Here is a 19103-nt window from a genome sequence, read left to right on the forward strand (position 1 = left end):
CAACACCGTCATCATGTCCTCCATCCACCATGCCCAAGCCTCCATCCTTGACCAATGCTGGTGTTCCTCGCCGGCTTGTAATTTTCGGACCACCATTATGGACAAAATCTCTGCGCCGGCGGTGGGGGGCAGGGTGATCCTCAACTCCCGCGCCAGTTCCCTCAGCCTTTCCGCCACCCGAAAGAGGAGCACGCCCTCACCCAAGTGCGGGTATACCTCCCGTCCCAGCGCCAGCAGCGCCACCCGGATGGCGTAGGGTGTCTCGGCCTCCCCTTACTCTCTCTGGAGGAATCTTATGCGAACCTCCCGTGGCAGGTCAAGAGCGGCTCCTTGCAGCACCACCGACCTTCGTGACTTATCCGTGCGTTCCCGCGCTCGCCTCAAAATGGTGCCCGCTGGCTATGGTAGGTGCTCCAAGGGCAAAATGGCGCCCACCATGTGCACGGTCTCCTGTCCGGGCTCCCCCATTCCCACTCCAATGGAAGCTCCAGCCAGGGTTTCCCCATGACTCCTGTCCGCGCCATCGCCTGGGGTGCGCCCTCCGTGGCGGTCCTCCGCCATGCCACATGGTCGACGCGCAACTGCGGAAAATCGCGCCGCTCTCCTCGCAGATGCGTAGCTGCTGTCCCGCAGATGCGTAGCCGCTTTCCCGCAGATGCGTATCCACTCTCCCCGCAGATAAGTAGCCGCTATCCCCGTCCATGCGCAGCGGCTGTCACGCCAATTGGCGGCAGCTCTCCCGCTGCTCCCAAGGCTATAGGAGGGATGACCGCCTCACCGTCCTCATTCCGATGACACTATAGGTGGGTTCCTCTTCGGGGCCTCTTCGGGGCCACTTTGGAACCCCATTTATGACACCAGATGCAGTGTAGCACAAGTCGGAGACGAGGTAGTTGCAGGAGGTACCTTCTTTTATTGTAATACTTTTCTATTGTAACACCTTTCTGGCTGTTCACTCACAGGATCGCCTCCTCTCTCGCTCACGTTGCCATACAGCCCAGCCTAGACACAACCCTAACCGTGTTGCACCAATGGCATCAACCGAGACAGCCAACAACTGTCCGGCAGCACAATTATCGAGCGAAGGTGGCAGCGACGAAGGCGGTGAAGACGACAGCGATGGCGAGACGAGTCCACTGGCAGCCCGGAGCTCTCGCTCTCCGCTGATTTTATTCTACTCGGCGCGGCCAGGGGCTTCCCGATGAGGTCTTACATAACCCTTGCCCCAGTTCCTCCACCTTGCCGGCACACCCGTGATCGACGGTGTGTGCTAACTGTCCACCGCAGTTGCTGCTGCTGGACAGCAGTCGATGCTGTGTCACTACACATTGTACTGACGTAAAAATGTAAATGCATGTATTGTATATTTCAGTGGGGGGGGGGAAATCGATGGTATTTAAACATGTAATACTGCACAGCACAGCTACCACCTTCATTCTATATTCAACTAAATGGAACAGTTTTTTTCATTTATATTACGTTGTATTAATGAAATTAAGATACATAAATAAATGTGTAATTTAAGTCATTAAATTAACATTTGGTGTAATACTTGATTATGATTCTCATGTATACCAAATTTATATGATTTTGAAATAAAATTTATCATTTAACTTCGGACATGCTTGCGGATAAATCAAACGTCTCATGTTGTCTTAACGCATCGTTTTCTCTCTCCTGGTGAAATGAAAATGCATACTTTGCCACAAATTCATTTTGAGGAAAGGGGTCTAAGATGGGTGAACAATTTTCACAATCGTGCACGAGCAAGAAAAACAAGTACAATACAGTAAAACCTTGGATTGCGAGTAACTTGGTCTGCGAGTGTTTAACAAGACGAGCAAATTTTTTAAATAAATATTCGTTTGATTAACGAGCGAGGTCTTGCAATGCGAGTAGTATGTATACGCTTTGTCTGCCGAGCGTCACGTGATCACAAGTGATATACGAGTGCTTTGGATTACAAACACGTTTCCGGAACGAATTATGCTCGCAATCGAAGGTTTTACTGTACGTCAGAATATGTATTAATACCATTTGTCTGGAATATGGTTGGAATAACTATATTGGCAGTGATGTAGGGGCATAAGATGAACATACTGCACCATTGTCACTAATGACAAAGCAAATATTTTTGCGATAACCCTTATTCCTCTGCTTTATCTGCTCTCAACAAAGGACATGAAAGACAGTTTTGTTAGTCATGACAGTGGTGAATTATTATTCCACATCTGAATATACCTTTATATTACACGATGTGTTTCCAAGCGTATTGTACAATTCACAGAAACCTTTTTACTCGTCGAACTTTATTCACAAAAGTGCAGTCTGCAAGGCACTCCATTTGGCAAAAACAAGCCTTTGGATTTGCAATTAATGCAAGATACATTTTATCTCCAGGATTATTTGATCAAGCTGGCATTAGTCAAAGAGCAGGTGGTTAATTCAAACCCGTTGCCATGCCAGGCATTGGTATCAAGTTTATTTTCTTTTACAGCTTTGTGTGCCTCTGCTATCTCTGTCACTTGGCAGCTAAGCCTGTCAGGAACACGGAGGGGATAAAAGTGAATTAGGTGCCAGTGGTGTTCTTTTCTGCTAATGTGCAGTCTCCTGTTGCTAAAATTGTAAGCAGCCGCGTTGGCCGTACGTGCACTTTGGTTAAATGAAACAATTGTTTTAAAATACAACCATAAATTGCGCATTCTTAATTGTCTTCACGACCACAATTTTCTACTTAGATTCTACAATTAATTGCTTTTAGTGCAGGAATCATCAATAGCCATGTTTGGTTAATTCAAGAAAAGGTCATTATCAATCCACTGTTGGATGATGGCCTTCCCAAGCAACCATGATATCTCATGGTCCTCATACTCACATAATTACTCAACCAGACAAAACAGAACGGACCTGTATTCTGTTTCTCATGTTTAAGCACTTACTCTTATATACACCTCCAGCAAACATGTTTGTTAGCATGTAGCAGAGGTGTGGACTCGAGTCATGTGACTTGGACTCGAGTCAGACTCGAGTCATGAATTTGATGACTTGCGACTCGACTTGGACTTGCATAACAATGACTTTGTCCCACCTATGAGATGTGGACTCGAGTCATGTGACTTGGACTCGAGTCAGACTCGAGTCATGAATTTGATGACTTGCGACTCGACTTGGACTTGCATAACAATGACTTTGTCCCACCTCTGGCATGTAGTATATATTTTATGTCTCCTCTAACTCCACAAGCAATTTAGAATTAAAAATGTAATTAATGCAATGCACTGTATTTAGAGATAGTATTGTTTAGTATATATTTAATATATGACATGGCAGGTGACCTGAGCACATGTTAAAATGTGCCAAGCAGTATTAATTCACACAACCAAAAGGGGTAAACTTAATTAAAATAAATAAATACATGCATAAGTGTTCGATATAAACTGGTGGAATCTGACCCTGGCACAGTTATGTAATTTGCGTATTTAAAATGACACGACACCATATTAAAATCAAACGGGTAAAGAAATGCAGTACTGTAATGAAATATGCCACAATATCTTTGGCAATTAATAAGTGCTGCACAGAGTTTAAACGCAGATGGACTCTTGTGAACATCATGTGTGGTCTTTATGACGTTTACAATGCAGGAAAATGTCAATCGACTTCATGATCATGTCATGGAAGATATTTCGATTTAAAGCTTTCGTGACTGCAGGGATTCATCTTCTTGGTTCTTTCGGTAAAGTCACGTAGAAGGGAAGTGGATGTCCTAATCAAAAGGAGACCTGATGGTTCAATGAGCCACTCTGTCTACAGGAAAGCCACCCACACGGATGCTTATCTAAAACCGGATTCCCACCACCATCCATCCCAGAAGAATTCCCTCATCAAGACTCTATATCATAGAGCCCAATGCATCTCCGACCATGAACACATTTCCAGTGAACTCAAACACGTACGCCAAGCTCTTAAGGCTAATGGTTACTCCGACTACACAATCCGCAAAGCCATCACTCCAACCATCAAGAAGGATCCTGTTGAGGAGCCTTTCAAGACCATCACCTTACCCTACATTGCTGGGGTCACAAAAAAGATCTCCAAAATCCTGATTAAACACAAGATCCAGGTCCGATTCAACACAGTACATAAAATCCGTGATCTGGTACCGTCTGTAAAAGATGTGATTCCAGACATACAGTACCCTGGCGTCTACAAACTAAGTTGCCTCTGTGGTAGCAGTTACATTGGGGAAACCAAACGACACGTCTCAGACCGCATTCGTGAACATAAAGCTGATCTAAAACACGGTAGGACAAACACCTCAGCCGTGGCAGACCACTGTTACAACTCAGTGGGCTCACATGACATTGACTTCTCCAAGACGGAGGTTCTCTGCAAGCCATCTGGCTATCATGAGAGATTCGTTCATGAGGCGATCCACATATACAAACACAGAGACAATTTTAACCGAGAAGATGGATTCAGGCTTAGCAATCATTGGAAGGACGTAATAAACCATTTCGATACACATTAGGGTGAGTTGAATAATACATAGTGGTTTACAGCAATACAGTATATAATTTAATGTTGGGTTTATCTATGGCAGTATATAGTACTGTATATGCTAAGAGAATAAAGTTTAGATGGAAGTATATTATATACTTCTTACGACGTAGAATTGTAATTTATTATTTGTTGTTAGTAACTCAGCTTATTGTAGAGTATAGTAAGTATCAGTTTATATTTTAGTTTTTTATGTAGTTTTTTACTTTGGTTTTCTACATGGTTGTTTGGTAAATGCAGCTACATATCATTAACATTCCTTTCCTTTATTAACGCTGTTCCTTGCGCCCCCCCGTGGTGCTGTTGATCCTGCATAATGCATGGGCATAATGGGACTTTGAAACCCCTCCGCCAACCTCCTACGCATTGCCCATTGGTATGCTAAATTCCTCTTCATATGCACATTCTTTTGTTAAGGCGCTCCTCCTCGCTACACCTATATAAGCTCCTAGCTTGATAATGTCTCATTTTTCGCCTGAGGACGGCTGCTTGCGTTGTGGCCGAAACGTCGTGAGAATTGTTTTATTATGTTTTATTTTTATTATTTTATTACTTCCCTTCTACGTGACTTTACCGAAAGAACCAAGAAGATCATGGAAGATAGATAAGCAGAACAATGTCTGTCTCCTTCACATATCAAAAAAATCAACACACTCTTCAACAACACTGACTCAAAATTCAAATATATATTATAACATAGGTGACGTTTTGGGAAATGGTCCTTCATAGCACTTCTTCACATTACTGCACATCATATATCAGTGTCTTCACGTAAAATAAAAGTATGTTTTACACAAAGCCTTCTGGGAGTGCAATAATTTCAGCAGCATTGATTCAATACAAGCACGTTTTAGATCAATTGTGACTGTGTCTCATCAGCAGTCAGGCTTGTTTGAAATAATCATATAATCACAACACTAATGATTATTTTGTGTTGTGTATTATATAGTTTACTTCGAACTAAGACTCATATCTTAAGGAGGGGGTCTTTGCATATAACATCTGGCAGTTCACCCACATTGATTTAAGCAAGCCTGCCTATGCTGAGGAGACACTTTGTTAAAACCAGTTCCGACATGCTGATGAGACACTTTATTTAAAAAATCCAAATCAGGTCTGTTTGCAATGAAGTGGTGCATGCTATGAACATGGGCTTTGAGGAACAAGACAAATAATTACACCTGTCAGGAATTAAAGATTTGGTAAACGGATGGACAAAGACTATTGCACTTCAAGGGGAGGATATACAAAAACATAACATGGGTGTTTATAAAACCATTTATGGTTGGGAAACATAATTGTGGAAAAATAATGTAATAAAAAATATATTGTTGAAAGATGCTTTTGAGTTCACTCATTTTGGACTGTCAGCAACTTATTTATATGTATAGGTTTCCAAGAATAATGTACTGGATTTCAGTTGCATAACATATATACTCCACTTCCTGAACCATCATTGGCTGTTCCTCCCAGCGGCTGTGTCACCTATTAGAATTGCAGGTAAAAAGGACACCGAGCTGAAATACAATTCAAGTTGCTTACACCTTCTGGATTATTATCGAAATGTTTATATTGCTGCCCCCCATGCCTGTCCCACTGCTCAAAAACGTATGTGTGCCAAACAAACATTGGTGGAAGTAGAACTGGAAAACCAAAACCCATTGTTCGCCGCACATAACAAAAGCACATGGATAACTCTTTTTTTGCATGTCAGTTTTAATATTTCATTTACTAACATGACAAAGATGCTCCCGATCCCATCAGACCTCGGAAGCTAAGCAGGCTCTTGAGCCTGTATAACGCTTAGAAGGGCAACCACCATGTTAACAAAAAAACACATTGTAGTGGGCGTTGTGGGCAATAAAGGACAGCGCAGCAAAATTCATTGTTGGTCTGTATTTCCCCAAACTTTATTTGCTTTCTAAGGCCACTGTTGGCAGAAGGGCCTCCACGAGAGTGAACTCTAGAGTGGTATTTGATCTACTCTTCCACATTGACCAGAAATGTTGTAAAACAGGTGGGCGTACCCACACTTTACCCCACCACCACACTTAACTGCTGGGTAGACTCAGGCGGGGGCTGGGATTTGAGACACTTGATTCAACTAGATTGATTCAACAGTCACACCAGAAGGAGGTGGAAATGAACCAGCAACCTCTGTATTGCAAGTACAAGCAAGTATGCTAACTGCCACAACAACGCCATGTTCTAAGAGTACATCTCTAACAGCAACAATAACCATTACCTAATGCCTCCTCCAGTGTATACTCATGTGAGTGCTGCTGTTGCTCTGTGCATTAATTGTGACATCTGGAAACAAGCCTGGGCAGCAGTGTGGGGGCGCACACGTGGCCTTTATTGCTACCCCAACAAAAAAAAGTGTTCTGCCTGCAGGCTAGACGCCTCAACCCCAGCACAGCTGCTTGGCCCTGTGCATTTCCAACGGCTTCTTTTTGTTTAATTAGACATCTCTTGAATCATTTAACAGCTGCGATCATTGAGCAAAGTGGGGTTTCCCTTCAGTAATTATGAAACACACCAAAGTATAAAATTTTGCATTATATATATTTTACTCAAGAACTGCGAGCACATATATGTGGTGATTTGAAGCACTTCCGAATATTAAAACAGGCCAAGGGATTTCATATATTTATGGTTATCGTTGTGAATGGTTTTGATCCCTGACGCACACACCTTTAAAATAAGCATTATTTCATGGGACCTCCTTTGCCAGTACCAAAATATGAGAATAGGTTTTCCCCTTTTTTTCTGGCGACAAATCAGGTGTTAAGATGTTAAAACACCAAACTGAAACCTTTTACAAGGAATCATGTCTGCATTAACCACAATACTTGTGGTCAGAATGCAAACAAAAAAACATACTCTGATAATATATGCATTGTCTTTGAAACTGATTGGTCCACACCAGAGACAGCTTTCTTTTGAGCCTAGTCTCAATGGTGTTAGACCAGAGGATGCCAAAAGGCATACATCACAAAGACAAGCACTATCAGAGTAATGAGAGCTCGGGTTGAGCAGCTCTATCAGAGTAATGAGAGCTCGGGGTGAGCAGCTCACCCTATTCTCATAAGCATTATTGTTTATACAAAATTGAAGTAAATAAAAAATACTCAATATGTGTATTGTGAGCCACCCATTTCTTTGTCTGTTTCTCAGCATGTTTAAAGTACGAAGAAGGACATACATTTTACTCTTAAGTACCACATGGCATGTGCTTTTAAACTAGTCTGCTGTTATTCCATTTATCATTTACACAGAATTTTCGTGAACTATGGATCTGATTAAAGCTTTAGCCATTGATTATATGCCACAGTATACTTCCTTTATGAGCCTACCAGCTGGGTTTAGGAAGTGCAGAGTGGGAATACACTTTAATAAAATGCATGCAAGTCAATGGATTGCAAGTAATGAATTTTCTCATACTTGCAGGGAGAACATCTCAAACTGCACTGGAACTACCTTGAAATGTTCACACAATATCTAAGCTGAACATTACAGAGGTATGAGACCAAAAAATTGTATGTGTGACAACTCTGCAGCCATGATGTGAACCATATGTAGGGCTGTTACGGAGGGGCTGTATGTGTAGGGCTGTATGCATAGGATCACACGGGAAACAAGCACAGTGGGCGGGGCTCCGTGAGTGCACGGGGAGGTGCCCGCAACGACGTCCGCACCGGGCAGCCTGGGGGGTTGCCCGGAGTTGTGATCCTCCGGGGGGTATAAATGGGGATGAGCCGGAGAGCTCGGGGCTCAGTATTAGCTAAGGAGGGAAGACCGAAGATCGTCTAGCTAGAGCCCTGGACTCCCCTGGGACGCCGCCCTTGTCAGGGCCGCGCAGGACCGAGCCAGCGGCGTGGTCCCGAGAACCAGAGCTAGTGCTCTGGGACTCCGGGTACCGTAGCCCGACTTACCAGTGTCGGGACAGACAGCCTCCCCTAGCCCGTTAGTGGAGGACTAGGAGGTAGGTCAGGGGTAGCTAGCAGAGTATCCCCAGCTATCCGGGTGAGGGGGCCGATACACCCTCTAGTATTGTATGTCCACAGTTGTGACTACTTGTACGGAATAAATACGTGTGCCTCACCAACGGTGTCCAAGAGTCATCAACGGTACTTCATCTGGTGTCAGAACAACTACGAACATGGACACGCGCCGGACAGCTCGAGCCGGAGTACCGCAGGTGGAGGACACCGCTGAAATTGTTGAGCCCGAGACGGCTCAACAAGACATCGTGCAGCCGGGGCCGGACGCATTCTTACCGGGCATCAGGATGAAGAGGAGCCGCCATCAGAAGGGCTGAGGCTGGCTCACGCGAGGCTGGCGGAGCTGCTTTACGCCGCTGCCGCCACACTCGAACACATCACGCGGCTGGGGGCTGGTGGACCACCACGGGGCGAGGAGAACCGACGTCCGATGTGCCTTCCCGCCATCTCAACGGATTCAAACTTTGAATCTCCCGCCATCGCCGCAGCAGCTGCTGAGGGCGTGGCCGGCCTGAACCTCGGGTCCAACATCGCTCTCGCTGGGGCTGCCGCGTCACCGCCAGCGGAGGGAGCGTCATCACGGCTGCGACAGGCGATACCATCTGCCGTTCGCGCCGAAGCGCAGCCGAGTTACGGGGACAGCAGCCTGCGAGCTTCCATGGCGACCGCTGCGCTGCACCAACGGCTGCCTCCGCTCAAAGAGTTTGTTGGCGCGGAGGGCGACTGGGGCGGCTTCCAGCGACGCTTCCTCGCCCACCAAGAAATGGCACGCTGGTCGGATGCTGAGGCTCTCTGCGCGCTGCCGGCGCTCCTCGACAGCGATGCACTCGCCGCCCTTACATCGGCGCCGAGGGAGAAGCGCTCCACGCTACAGATGGCGCTGCAGTTGCTGGCCGGGGTCTACGGACCTTCAGCGGAATGCAGGCAGCAGTTTTACGATCGCCACCGGGGTGCAAAGGAGTCGCCCCTGGCGTACAGGACGAGTCTCCTGGCACTGGCGAAGACGGCCTTCCCTCGAATGGACGACGACGGCGTGGACGCCATGGTCACAGAAAAAATCCTCCTGCTGGCAGACGACCTGGACATCGCCGTCGTTGCACAGGAGGACACGGAGATGAGTTCCCTTCAGGCTGCGCGGCTCCTCCACGCCAACCTGCTGTCACAGCGTCGGAAAGCCAGCAGGGCAGCGGCCGGGCGTGTGGTGGCTGCAGCCACCCTCCCGGCGGAGGAGGTTTACGCCGTCGACCGTCGACGGCAGCAGGGGACGGGAGCACGGTCGGGCCAGGATGGGTCGAGCCGCTTCGACCGTCCGTCATCGCCGCCGGCGCTCCCGCGTTGCTTCAACTGCGGCGTCCGGGGCCATGTCGCCTCGGGGTGCCGCTCTCCTCGGCAGCGCGGGACGACGCCTCGACAGGACGCCGGCCCTCCTCCTCCCAAGCTCCATCAACATAATCCGGCGAGTCGCGGCACCCCTCATGTTTGGCCCAAGCACACACTCGTCACACACTCGCACATCGCAACGAACGGGGGGCCGACATTGCGCTGCGACGGGCCAACACGCACCACTATGGGGACTCAAATCGAACCCACGCAGTGGTCTATGTTGGCCCATCGCGTTGTGGCCACGTCGTCGGGGTCGTCGGCCGTGGTGGGACACATTGACGGGGTGGAGGTACGCATCCTGGTCGATACGGGGGCATCGGCGACCATCATTTCCGAACTCATTTACAATATTCTACCTGTCCAGAGCCGTCCTTTACTGCCGGTTAACGTCCCATTCTATGCTGCTAACGGGGGCTCTCTTGGCATCATTGGACAGATTCGAGCGCAAATTTGTATCGGGGATATCAAATTGTCGGGCCCGATTTTTGTTTCCTCCTCGCTGGCGGTTCCGTGCCTGCTGGGGACGGACTTCTTGGGCAAAATGCCGATTCGTATTTTAATAGACCAGGGATGCATTGAGCTCCCGTCGGGACGACGCATGGCGTTCCTGCCTTCCCCTACTGCGGCTCGGACGGCGTTCGTAACAGTACCAACGTTCGTCGTTAAAACAGTTCGTGTGCCGCCGGGAGCTCAAATGTTGGTGCCTCTAAAACTTCGTCGGCCCTTCGCTGAGGGCATTGGGGACCAGGGAATTCTGCTGGGACCATCTAGGGCCGGGGTTAGTGGACCTCATTTGATTCCGGCCCAGACCGTCGTAAGAGGGGACGGGGACCCTTTCATCGCGGTCCTCAATGTGGGGTCGCAGACAGTGGTAGTTCCTCAAGGGACGGTGCTTGCTCACACGACGCCGGTGCCCTGCGAGGAACCTGTTGCGAATCACGTCGGCACTGCTCCCCGGCCGCACCCACATTCGGACAGCGATGGAGGGTGGCTCGATGCGCTTTGTGCGGGATCAACGGACCTGTCAAATTCAGAGCGCCAACAGCTTAGAACGCTACTGCGGGAATTTTCCGACTTTTTCAGTCGGGACAAATACGATTTGGGTTGCACTCATCTGCTGCGTCACCATATTGACACGGGTGACAGTGCGCCAATACGCCAGAATCCGTTTCGGTTAAGTCCCGCCGAAAAGGACCATGTCAAATCGGCTATTGATGACATGTTAGCCGCCGACATCATTTCTCCTTCCACCAGCCCTTGGGGAGCGCCGATCGTCCTGGATAAAAAGCAGGACGGCTCGTTGCGGTTTTGCGTTGATTTTCGGCGCCTTAACAAAATTTCCGTTGCCGACGCATACCCGCTCCCACGGATGGACGAATCGCTGGACGCCTTGGCGGGAGCGCGATTCTTCTCCACACTGGATTTACTTTCGGGATTCTGGCAGCTTCCTCTGGACGATGATTCAAAGCCTAAAACTGCTTTCCGTACACCGCACGGCCTGTTCCAATTCAACCGGTTGCCGATGGGCTTACGCTCAGCGCCGGCAACTTTCCAGCGTTTGATGGAATTGGTTTTGGCTGGATTGCAATGGGAGTCGTGCCTGATTTATTTGGATGACGTTATCGTCTTTAGTAAAACTTTTGACGAACATCTCCAGAGGTTGCGGGCGGTTTTCCTAAAGATGCGGGCTGCCAATTTGAAATTCAAACCCCAAAAATGTCATTTGTTACGCGATTCGGTGCGTTATTTGGGGCACATCGTGGGGCGCTCAGGTATTGCTACCGATCCCGCCAAAACGCAGTGTGTCAGCTTCTGGCCGACTCCCACCTCGGTGGGAGAGGTCAGGAGTTTAATTGGCTTCGCGTCGTATTACCGACGGTTCGTCGCTGATTTTGCGACGATTGCCAAACCCCTACACGCTTTAACATCAAAAGGGGTTCGGTTCCACTGGGGTCAGGAGGAGGAGGCTGCTTTCTGCTCCCTTCGGGACGCCCTGGTAAAAGCTCCTCCCTTGATTTACCCCGATTTTTCGGAACCATTTTTGCTCGACACCGATGCGAGCAACACGGGTATTGGGGGCGTGCTTTCCCAGGTGGTTGACGGCGTGGAACGGGTGGTTGCGTACGGCAGTCGGGTGTTGTCTCCAGCGGAGCAAAGATATTGTGTCACCCGTAGGGAACTGTTGGCAATTGTCTATTTCATCCAACAGTATCGCCCATATCTGTACGGTCGGCATTTCACCGTCCGCACAGATCATGCGGCACTGCAGTACGCCCTGCGAGTTCAACAGCCATCGGGACAATTGTCCCGATGGTTGGAGATCCTCCAGGATTTTGATTTTGAAACCACCTACCGTAAGGGCGTTCGCCACACCAACGCGGACGCTCTGTCGCGCATGCCAACCACCTCCGAATGTGCATGCCTCCTGGGGTCGGGACGTTGCAAGCCAGCAGGGGACATGCCGGTTCCGGTCCTGGCGGCCGCCGCCGATGACGAAACATTGCTTCCAAATTCTATCACACAACAGGGAAAAGATTCCCTGCTGGGTTTGCCCGTTAATGAATGGGGGCGCCTCCAGATGGAGGATACCTCCCTCCTCGCGTCGCGTCGTCGCGCCAGGGAGGCGGGGCGGGGGACAGGTGATGCCAACGCATGGGAAATGCACGCGGGGTTGCTGATGCATTGGGACGGGAAATCCCATCGACACCGGCTGGTGGTCCCTTCTGGGTTACGGGGTAGGGTGGTGTGGGCTGCTCATGAGCGCCTCCTCCACCTGGGTACCCAAAAGACCCTCGCATTGTTCCAGCTTGATTTTTTTTGGCCAGGCATGACGAGGGATGTCGCAGATCTGTTGGCATCATGCCCTCGGTGTGCGCAGCGAAAACCACCAGCACGAGAGTCAAACCCGCCTTTGCAGTCTATCAGAGTCTCCAGAGTGAACGAACTTGTCGCGCTGGATATTCTGGGGCCATTTCCCGCCACCCCTAGGGGCAATAGATATTTGTTGACCGGGGTGGAATACTTTACGCGCTGGCCTATGGCCTGGCCCCTGGCCAACCAGTCGGCAGCAGCCATCGTGGAGGCCTTTGTCCAAGGTTACGTCATGGACAAAGGTGCTCCGGAGCGGCTGCTGACCGACCAGGGAAAACATTTTTCCGGCAAACTCCTCCAACAGGTCTGTGAGCTCCTGGGAACGAAAAAAATTCGTACCTCTCCCTATCACCCGCAAACTGACGGGATGGTCGAGCGTCTGCATCGAACCATCACGTCTATGTTGTCGCAGCAGGTTTCGGACTCACAGACCGATTGGGACTTGCAAATTCAAGGGGTCCTGGCAGCATACAGATTGGCCCCCCATGCTGCGACGGGATTTTCACCCTTCTTCCTCATGTATGGCCGTGAACCTGACCCACCTGTTCGGGCACAGCTGCAGATCCCCGCGCCGCTGGGAAAAACTAAATTGGCCGACCATGTTAAATTTAACCTTGCGAAATTGACTGAGGCACGGGATGCTGCCATGCTGAATTCCGACAGGCGTCAGAAAGCGAATGAGCGCCTCAGACTGGATCGCGCGCACGTGCTACAGTGGAAGCCGGGGGACAGGGCATGGCTGCACTGTCCCCAGGTACCACTCGCGACCTCCTCAAAACTGGTGCGGCCGTGGCGGGGCCCCGTCGAGGTGGTCGAGGTTTTGCGGCCTCAGTGCGTTCGCATCAAATGGGGGAAGCGCCGGTGGTTTGTGCACCCCTCTAGACTGAAACCCTTCGTTGCGGTGCGAGGCCCCACTCCACACACGCGTGGCCAAACATGTGGGGGGTCGGCCGACTCAAAGGGTCCGTCTCTGCTGCTCTCGCCTGACGTGTTGCCGGCTGTCCCGCCCCCAGGTGCACCAGGAATGACGGGCTCCCGCCCAACAACCCCTACGGGGGATGCCGAGGGTCTCGCGACATCAAGCGCAGACTCACTTCGAAATGGACAGCTGCCACCGGATGGTCCGTGTGACGGGCCTGCGGCAAGGACGCGCGCAAGAATGCGCAGACTCTTGTGATGCACAAAAAGACATTTTTTTTTTTTCACGTGCATGGTTACTGTGCGCTGCGTCGGTGGTGTGCTCCTGGCACATTGTGCTGTGTTGTGTGTGTGTTGGGGGTTCCTTGCGATTTGTATATACGTTGCTTTTACGGAATTCGTATTTATTTGGGGGGGGTGCGTCGGGTTATTTTCCCTTCGGGGTTTTCTGGTTCTTGTTGTTGTTCTCTTCGCGTTATGGTTGAAAAAATTGAGGCACACGCGGGGCTCAAGGGGTAAATAAACCTTTATTGGAATTGTTGCAGCCGGGACGGCTGCGAGCTGTGCAGGGGGGGGTGATGTAGGGCTGTTACGGAGGGGCTGTATGTGTAGGGCTGTATGCATAGGATCACACGGGAAACAAGCACAGTGGGCGGGGCTCCGTGAGTGCACGGGGAGGTGCCCGCAACGACGTCCGCACCGGGCAGCCTGGGGGGTTGCCCGGAGTTGTGATCCTCCGGGGGGTATAAATGGGGATGAGCCGGAGAGCTCGGGGCTCAGTATTAGCTAAGGAGGGAAGACCGAAGATCGTCTAGCTAGAGCCCTGGACTCCCCTGGGACGCCGCCCTTGTCAGGGCCGCGCAGGACTGAGCCAGCGGCGTGGTCCCGTGAACCAGAGATAGTACTCTGGGACTCCGGGTACCGTAGCCCGACTGACCAGTGTCGGGCCAGGAAGCCTCCCCTAGCCCGTTAGTGGAGGACTAGGAGGTAGGTCAGGGGTAGCTAGCAGAGTATCCCCAGCTATCCGGGTGAGGGGGCCGATACCCCCTCTAGTATTGTATGTCCACAGTTGTGACTACTTGTACGGAATAAATACGTGTGCCTCACCAACGGTGTCCAAGAGTCATCGACGGTACTTCACATACACTAATCTGGTCAGGCATGTGAACAATCACTTAATTTAGTTACCATTTTTTTCATCAATTTTATTTTACTAATCCGATTCCAATAGTATTTTGAGTGCCATTGCGCAGAAACCACGTTTTACAAACTACCATTACATCGGCTCACAACCATTTAAAAGTAGACTGGGTGAAAAAGTATCATTCACTCCCAGAAAAATGCGTGTAATTCCTGACACAAGCAACCTGGGAACGTTAGGTCTTGTGTATGCTTTGTGTAAACACGCTGAGGATTCAAACCTGCCAGCGATGGACACTCACTTGGCACGGTCCGGTGTAGGCCAGGGAACGCCCTCGTACGTAGAGGGCACACAGGGACGGGTGCTCCGTGTTGGTGGTGTCGCACGCAGGCTCCTGGGGTTGCCCCTCACAGGCCGGTTGCCGGGAGAGACACTCAAACTGCTCGCAGCTGAACTGCTCTAGCGAGCTCAGGCACACCCTGCGCGTGGGCACGCACCTACAGCGCAAACGTCATACCGGGGAAGCGAAAGGGGACTGATGAAGAAAAGCACCAAGCGCCGCAGTGCAACAATTGACACCAGGATTGTTATGACCTGGTCGATTCAGTCCACCATACTGTGTTCAGCCACAAAACTTCTGGTCCAAGCACCCCTCTGCGTATTCCTCACACTGCTCAACCTTGGAAAATTCCCTCCAATCATCTCTAGTCCAAATCTTATAACCGTGTTCAATTCAACAAACGTGTAGTGGCATAGCACTGGCTGCTGGCAGGAAAGGGGATCTGTGGCGTACGGCAGTCCTGACGTCAGCAGGCCAGGATAGACACGAGAGGTGGATCTAGGAGAATGGTCACAGAAGGGGCACACCAGGAACCCGCTCGTAGGTTCCAGAAAGGGGGCGTGGTCCGGGGCTGACAGTATAAGAGGGGCTCCTGTAGGGGACCTCGGGGCTGTTGTTGGAGTGGGATTCCCATCGTGCTGCTGAAGCCTTCGTCACCGTTCTTCTCATCATCTTCACCATTCTTCTCGTCGTCTTCACCATTCTTCTCGTCGTCATCTCCATCTTCACCATCTCGGGGCGCCGCTAGTCAGGCAACCTACCAACTGTCCTGGCTGAGTAGCGTCGCCGACAATAGATGGACTAATTATTAAGAGTGTTAACCCCGATGGTGCTTGTTAATAAAGAAGTGCCTCCAAGTCTTATCGTCTCCGAGTTTGTTGGCGGTGGCCGCATGGCGATTTTGGGCCTTTAGACCCTTGTGCTTAGCAACTACCAGAGATAGATAGATAAGTAAACAACAAACTTCTCACCGCTGGCCGGACGGGCAGGGGCTGGGGCTGCAGGGGTCGCGGGTAGCACACGTGCCATACTCGATCTCACTGTCCTGAAGGCCGGTGCAGCGGGCAATGCATGCATTGGGGTACGTGCGTCCATTGATGGCGCACACGGGCACAAACTGGTCGGCGCAGTTACACGGCAGGCCTGGGGTGGGGCGGTGGGATGATCGATCACATATTTTACTTGTGCGTGTGCATGTGTGTGTACACCCAACAATCTTTTGTAGGTGAAAAGCACAGGCCTAATTGTATAAAACTGAACTGCAGCATCGCCCCCTACTGGTGATTACATCCGTTTGCCAAACATAGCTCCTTCATGATGAGAATAGCGTGACTAACCGAATGTAGTAGTTATTGTTATTACTGGAACCTGTGAAGCGCCGGCGATCCTCCTCACTGCTCTCTCCACTTAGGCACTGGCGCACGGAACAGCTCAGCTCGCCAGCGAAGCAGGAGCAGACGTTGCAGTCCACTCGGAAGTGTGTGCCGTGGCCTGTGGGGATGCGCGCATGCAGGCAAAAGTCAAGGTCTGGCATATACACACAAAGTTTGCCAATTTATCCTTATAGACCAAAGGGACGAGTGTTTGTTAGCGAGCCCCTCTAAAGATCAGCACAGCACAGAAGATATATGGCCCCTCACAACACCCCGCCCATCCAACTATGCCTCTCAAAATCTGATGCTTCATCAGTATTTTGACCAAATAACCTGGAGAGCACCACATTTAATCAGATCTCAGATGCTAAGCAATGTTTAATATCGTATTTGGATGGATGACCATTTTGCATAACAGGTCTAAAATGATGTGGGGCAGCAGTGGGCATTGCATCAAAATGTATTGTTATTCTGTACTTCTATGCTCTAACATCTACACTACACACCGTCACCAATACAAACTAACCAGACATTATAAAGTATGTTAAAATAACCCTCACAATCCAATGGCACAGGGAGGCAGTTGAATGATAAAAAAGGGCTATAAATTTAGACAAAGGGAGGCCTTGGACAGCTTCAGAAACTACTTGCCACTGAAGTACATAGTGGGAAATCAAACCCAGGCTGCTGTATTTACCACTGTGACATCAAGAAAGTGCTAGGGGAAGCCTTCATCTAGCAGTGGATTGATCATGGTTGATAATGATGATCGTGATGACCAAGGCAGTGTCTCCGTCATGGCAGAGTTCGTTTTGGGGGTCCTGCGTACTCTTGCGCTGTCCCCCGACGATGCAGGAGCGAGTGTCGAGGCAGGGCGTCTCGGCGCAGTCCTCGAGTCGCCCGCTTGTCCCGCACGAGCACAGGCGGTAGCAACCGACCTCACCCGAGGCCACCGGCACCCGCACCATGCTGTCCTTCCGTACAAGGAAGTCAGATGCCTCTCCTAGCTTGCAGCCTATGCACAGGTAGAGGGGGTTGGGGGAGGGGGTTAGACGTGATGAAATGTTTAAATAGGCGGTTAGTGGAGATCACCTTCTGACAAGGAGCTCAGGAACCTATGGTCTATATCAATGGGCCCCAACATTGTGTACAAATGGCATTCGATGACAGATTAAAAAATTACCACTCATTATTTATACGCAATGCCGGTGAAAATTGAGATTCATTTTTGTATTCTGATAAATAATAATTTAGTCATATTATTTGTTTTTTTTACAGGTAAATCTCCGTTCTTTGTCGGCAAATTAACCAGGAGGTGGTTTAACCATGTGTAAAGACAGTACAGGGGACTAGCGGTCACAGGGGATAATGACAGGGGAATTAGCAAAGGAAGAGACTAGGGGCCACAAGGGGTAATGACAGGTTAATTGACATAGTAGGCACGGGGGTAATGACAGGGGAATTAGCATGGGGAGAGACTAGGGGCCATAGGGGGTAATGACAGGTTAAGCGACAGACAGGTGAACGATCTGGAGTCTACGAGAAGGATCGAGAATAGGGGTTGTGGCCAAGTGATAGAAGGGGGCAGGTGGAGATCAGGGACTGAGAGCAATTGAGAGGGTTCGAAAGAAGGGACGTGGCCAAGGGTCAAGGGATGGCCATGCTGGGAATAAAAGGGGTCGAGAGGAGAGGCTCGAGGCTGGTGTTGGAGTCAGGGTCTTCACCTGTCAAGTGAACGTGTCTTCAATAAAGAATGTCTCCTGGAGTCGTTACACGTTTGCGAAAATAAGCATTGAAAATGTGCACGCACAATAGTTGAATTATTTGCTGTTCTTTACTCGTCAAGGGCTCATGACTCAGGTGCCCACTTGACCACAAATGCCTGCAAGTAAACCATTTACTTAATCTTCATTTTATGTAGATTAAAACTGAATCAACCACTCACAGGCCTCATCAGCCACTGTGTCCACAGCCTCTCACCTGGTACGCACAGGTAGGGCAGACAGTCCTGACCCGGCGTGCAGCCCTTGCGGTTCACCTCACACAGGTGACTCGTGGGACACGGGTTGGGGTTGCACGGGTGGACCACCTCCTCAGAGCTGACTCCAGACAAGACCCCACCACTGCCAGACCCCCCCGGCCCCCAACCTTTGCCCCCACCACCACTGCTGCCGCCACCACCGTTGTTGATGGATCCTGGGGCTGCGTGACCACAGCACAAGAAAGCGCACACACGTGCAAAACCACACACACGCACACCGGGCTCACTTGAGACAAGCTTAATTGCAACACACACATCTGGGACACTGTTGTGATGCCACCATGCAAATTATGTATTGCATTGCATTATGTATTGCATTGCTTTCACTACAACACTGCATACAGACCGTGTTGGTACCTGCTTTCACTACAACAGTGCATACCGACTGTGGTGGTACCTGCTATGATTACATCAGTGCATACTGCTGTGGTGGTACCTGCTTTACATACAGCAGTGCATACTGACTATAGTT

At 50.0% G+C, this 19103-nt stretch overlaps 1 protein-coding gene across 3 annotated transcripts in view; it reads right to left on the reverse strand.

Annotated features, from left to right (window-relative positions):
- The window catches only part of RECK (reversion inducing cysteine rich protein with kazal motifs), a 143837-nt gene that overhangs the window by 10200 nt on the left and 114534 nt on the right, over positions 1–19103 (reverse strand). For 2 of the 3 annotated variants that reach the window (XM_078857783.1, XM_078857800.1), the window contains 5 exons: positions 18571–18792; positions 17420–17605; positions 16580–16708; positions 16189–16360; positions 15179–15374 (listed from right to left, as the gene is read on the reverse strand). In XM_078857783.1, coding sequence (XP_078713909.1) covers positions 15179–15374; positions 16189–16360; positions 16580–16708; positions 17420–17605; positions 18571–18792 — 905 coding nt within the window. The remainder of the gene's footprint in view (positions 1–15178; positions 15375–16188; positions 16361–16579; positions 16709–17419; positions 17606–18570; positions 18793–19103) is intronic. The other variant, XM_078857791.1, reaches the window with a different exon arrangement.

The sequence above is a fragment of the Lampetra fluviatilis genome, chromosome 1 (assembly GCF_964198595.1).
Source record: "Lampetra fluviatilis chromosome 1, kcLamFluv1.1, whole genome shotgun sequence".
Taxonomy (NCBI): Eukaryota; Metazoa; Chordata; class Hyperoartia; order Petromyzontiformes; family Petromyzontidae; genus Lampetra; species Lampetra fluviatilis.